The 4820-nt window shown below is 33.5% G+C and overlaps 1 protein-coding gene across 1 annotated transcript in view; it reads right to left on the bottom strand.

Annotated features, from left to right (window-relative positions):
* Positions 1–140: 140 nt before the first annotated feature.
* Positions 141–4820, bottom strand: part of LOC110019124 (lactation elevated protein 1) — a 23034-nt gene continuing 18354 nt past the window's right edge. Inside the window, exons 14-15 of the mRNA XM_020716698.1 lie at positions 1167–1360; positions 141–596 (exon numbers count right to left, since the gene is read on the bottom strand). Of these exons, the coding sequence (XP_020572357.1) occupies positions 491–596; positions 1167–1360 (300 nt within the window). The 3' untranslated portion in view covers positions 141–490. The remainder of the gene's footprint in view (positions 597–1166; positions 1361–4820) is intronic.

The following is a 4820-nucleotide window of genomic DNA, read 5'->3' as shown; positions in this document are numbered from 1 at the left end:
TGCCTCCAAGTCTTATAAATCCCTCTAATGGGGTGTCTAGAGAAGGATTAAGGGTAATAAATAAAAGTAAAAAAGTGTACAAAAAAATGGCAAGAAAATGAACCAAATCATAAGGCATGATCAAAAGTGTGAAATAATTGTTATTACACTTATAAATCCATGAAATTACATAATAGAACAGATTCCCAAAGCTAAAAATGATAGGTTTTAAATAAGATTCATCAAATACATGCAAATTCCTATGGTAAATAAATCATTGCTGCCTTGATCCAAGATATACAACCCTCTACAACATGCAGAGAACAGCTCTTATTTCTTATATAATACATTACAAATTTTTTTAATTATGAAGAATATTATTAAGAATATACAATGCCAACATTATAGAGACATTATGCTCAATCTAACATATTGGCATTCATTGACAAAGCAACAGCTTGCAGAACAAATGAAACCCAAAATAGGCTTCAAATAATTTTCACATAAATTATCATACAAGCAAGGCATCAGTATTTTGCTCAACCTCCCCTTTTACCTTGCCAAGCAACCTTGATTCATGCTGCTCCAGGTACTCTCTGCTGTTCATTTCTGTCAACCTGAAGGGACCAAAACGTAGAAACAAACAAAAATTAAGGAAAAAAAAGAAAGATTTACATATATACCACACAGTTCCTATATATTTACATGTCTAATGCCTAAATTTTGATTTTTTACTACCCATACTACTTTAGCTATGCCTACACTCTACAAAAGTTAATAATAATGATATTTTTAATGTATTAAGAGAGCCTAGAGAGTTATAAATATACGATATCCAGGATTGAAACTTTAATATTTACTTATTGTACTACCCATACTACTTTAGCTATGCCTACACTCTATAAAAGTTAATAATAATGATATTTTTAATGTATTAAAAGAGCATAGAGAGTTATAAATATATGATATCCAGGATTGAAACTTCAATATTTACTTATTAAACACTCGATTCTTCAACTTCCCGTGAAAAATATCATTAATATTAACATTTAAACTGTAATGCACATTTGTATGCATATATTTTGATGTGATTATGACACCAGCATTAGATATGTAAATGTTAAAAAAAAAACATATTTCTAAATTTTAGTTTGCGCGCTGCAAGATTTTTTTTTCTTTTTCCATACCTGCTGATTGTTCGTTCCTTCGCAAATCCGAGTTCATTGTCCACACACAGATCGAGATCATCCCTCTTCAGAGACCGCGATGAGCCTCGAGGAGATATCTTTTGCGCATCGGCAATGGTAACAATTTTTTCAAATAGCTCAATTGGAGGTGTTTCGGCTGTGCATAAAAGCCTGGCCTTGCTCTCATACATCACCTGCGAAGAATGAATATTAATTTGGCATGATGAATTCCATAGAAAAGTAAGACATTTTGAACAATAATTATTTAGATAATAATGCAACCCAAAAGCTTGAATGGTATGCCAGCCATTGCTGATGTCGTTGTGAAACCAAACACAATGCATTGGCATCAAGTGAGAAGATTTTGTTGTTTTTCTATTCTGGACACAATTTACAGAACACCACAATAATGAAAATATATGCTATAAAAGCCTAAGATGAAATAAGAACATACATTAATACAATCACATATAAAGAAAAGAATGTCATATAATGTGAAACAGAAATTCCGCCAAAACATAAAATAAATTTACAGGCTAAATATAAATTCATTAAGGCATTTGCTTAAATTTTTTGGACAGCATAAAGAATATTAATCTGTGAAATCATAAGGTTGCAACGCATCAATACAAGACCTTCCTTTTTTTCCCTTTTGGCAATTTGGAGTTTTGTAAATGGAGGAATCAAGCGGGCATTTTGCTTGAAGAGAGACTATTTTATCAAAGGACATTTACATACATACCACTCAATTCTAATGTATGTACACATTGGACATCAAAATTATATTTTTTATATTTATAAAACACAAATCTTTTATATCACTTTAAAAAATAAAATACACCATTTCATGCATATGTAAGGTGAAATGTATGTTAAAATTAAAGTTTAGGTGTTAATGTAAATACATAGAAATTGAGTGGTATGTACATAATTGTTCCTTTTATTTCCAAACCAATGAAACTTCCTATGGACGTTGTTAGTGTACCCAAGGAATGTCACTAGTAGTTATAAAATATAGGGAAATTTACATACCTAGAACACAATTCTTTTGTATTTACATATCAAACACCCATGGATAAAGGAAGATACAAAACATTTAGAAGTAAGATATGTTTTCTTGTTTAATTCGTGGCTGATATTTTATTTGCAATGAATGGTAAGGGTTTACAACATGAGGTGAAATAATTCCCCACTATATATTTTGACATCAAGGAAAATGGGCGAGGCATTTTAATACCAATGACATAAGACTCAGTTAACAATATAAATTAAGTACAGAATTTGATAATTCTATCATAAAGAATATATGAATATGCTTGAGCATTATGTCACTAGATTCATTTTTTGAATGATTTACATTGATAAAACATGCAATTTATTATATTAGACCTTCAAGTTGACATAATCATTTAGATTAATTGTAAAACTTCAATTTAAAAATAACAATTGAAAATTAAAATAAGATTAATAAAATCATGGACCTCATTCCCACACTGTACTTCTGCCCTCTTTTGGCATTCCTTCATACTGTCAAATTTGATGATGTCTGAACAAAATAAATGAAAAGAAAAGAGCCTAGGGATCAAAACATGAATCTATTGTAGTTCTGTCAATAGAAACCTTCATATCGGTTATCACATGCACAGTTAATATTCCAAAAACAACAAGATTCATTAGGAAATGAATGCTACTTTATACTATATATATATATATATATATATTCCAAATGTCTAGCATTCATTGCCTGAGGCAGTTCATTACCCAATTTCAAGGTTACATGCAGCTACCAACATTAACTGGACGGATCCAAGATTAAGCTAATAGGATCATCCGCTTAACCGGTTATGTATTTCATGCAGTTAAACTTTATTATGTTATACTCTCACTTTTTTCATTCCTCTAGTACAAAAGTACATTTATGGATGTTATGACCATTTAGTTTTCCTGCTATCACTATAAATAGACGAAGTATGTTAATCAAAATTAAGTTTTGATGGATGAAAATTAAATTCGTTGCCAAAGGATTTACAACCTAGCTTAGTTCTTCCCCATACTTCCCTATCCCGTCTGCTTCACTCCCCCATCCCTTCTTCCAACCCACGGCCAACCTTGAATATAACAACAACCCCGTCACACCCATTGAATGTATGATAGTAGAGATGAACGGATAAAATTAGTGAAATTATTTAAGTAGAATGATTAGGAAGTAAAAAGAAGACACCAAAACCAACATGACTAAAATTCATGCAGAATAATTTGGCAAAAAATAAAGTTGACAAATCACTCCATAGATATGGACGGAGAAGGATGATTCCTAAGCCTATAAAGAAATGTTTAAGATACTGATAAAATTTCATGGATCTTTATGAGTAAATACTCCATCTTTCCATACCATTACTAAAAATGAAATGCATTGAATTATCATGGATTCATGTTTGATAATAAAACATTCATGTTCATCTTACATCACAACACTTCTATGTTTTTATCACGAATTTAAACTCCTGAAAATTGATACTTGGGGTTTATTTTATTAATACTATAACTCTAGCACTAATTCACTCAAAAGAAGGTTATTTACTTAGAGAACACTGATTTACCAAAAGAATGGCATTATAATAGAAAAGTAGTCATTTCAGTGTATATATAGAAAGGAGTATGGACTTTCTCATTTCAAATTGGGCAAAGCCATTCTAATCTAAGTATTCTTTCTTATGTCAAGTTTTGCTAGGTGTTGGTTCAGTATCAGTACGTGACTCTAAAGATAATACTGCTCGATATCGAGTTCGAGATATCCAACATATTCTTCAGTACATTCTACCTATTTTTGATGCGTATCCACTACTTACTAGTTAATATTTCAGTTAGAGCCTATTTCAGAAAGCTCTTCTAATTCTGAATGATTATTCTCTAAGGAAGAAAAGGATCGCCTATTTCCTCATCTAAAATCTCAAACACTACCTGAAAATTCTATTAGTCCTGCTTGGACAATTTTTCAGAACACTGTTTCTAGTATATTGCAACATCCTCATTTCCATGCAGCCTCCACAAAGCTCTTAGGCTTCTTCGCACACTGCGGCATACTGCAGCCTCCATCTCTCCTCTGACTCATGCCCGCATAGCCGAATTTCCAGTACGAGCCCGACTCTCAACACACCAGACCTCATGTCACCAGCCACACTCCCACACAAGTCCACGCAGGTTTTCTGCCTTGTCAGGCCAAACATACACTCAGGCTCCCCTCCCTCTTTCTGCTTCCTCAACTGCTGCTACCAGAAACACTCCAACTCCCTTCTCCTCAGGCCAAACTCGCTCACGACTCTTCCAAACTCCACCAACAGTAACTCTTCCTCTTCCTTGCCACCGTATTTAGCTGATTAAGTTTCAGTTGTTGCCCTCACCTTTTTTGGTTCCAGTCTCCAGCCACTGAAACATCACCAGCTCGCTGGTGGCTTCAACCCAACAGCTGCCTTACTGTCGAAGCAAGTTAAAATGAGGAACTGTCATTTTGTCTGTTCTTGATGAGTGAGAAACAGGATTTAAGATCTTGGAGGATTTAAGATTGGGATGGGATTCAGCTGGAAATTCATGCAGGTTCACGGTGACGCAGGGCTCGTGGGGCTCTTCCTTGCCTGACTGGCATGGGGTTCAGCC

This window comes from Phalaenopsis equestris, unplaced genomic scaffold (genome assembly GCF_001263595.1).
Source record: "Phalaenopsis equestris unplaced genomic scaffold, ASM126359v1 Scaffold000050, whole genome shotgun sequence".
NCBI lineage: Eukaryota > Viridiplantae > Streptophyta > Magnoliopsida > Asparagales > Orchidaceae > Phalaenopsis > Phalaenopsis equestris.
This window is presented reverse-complemented; position numbering and strand designations above follow the sequence as displayed.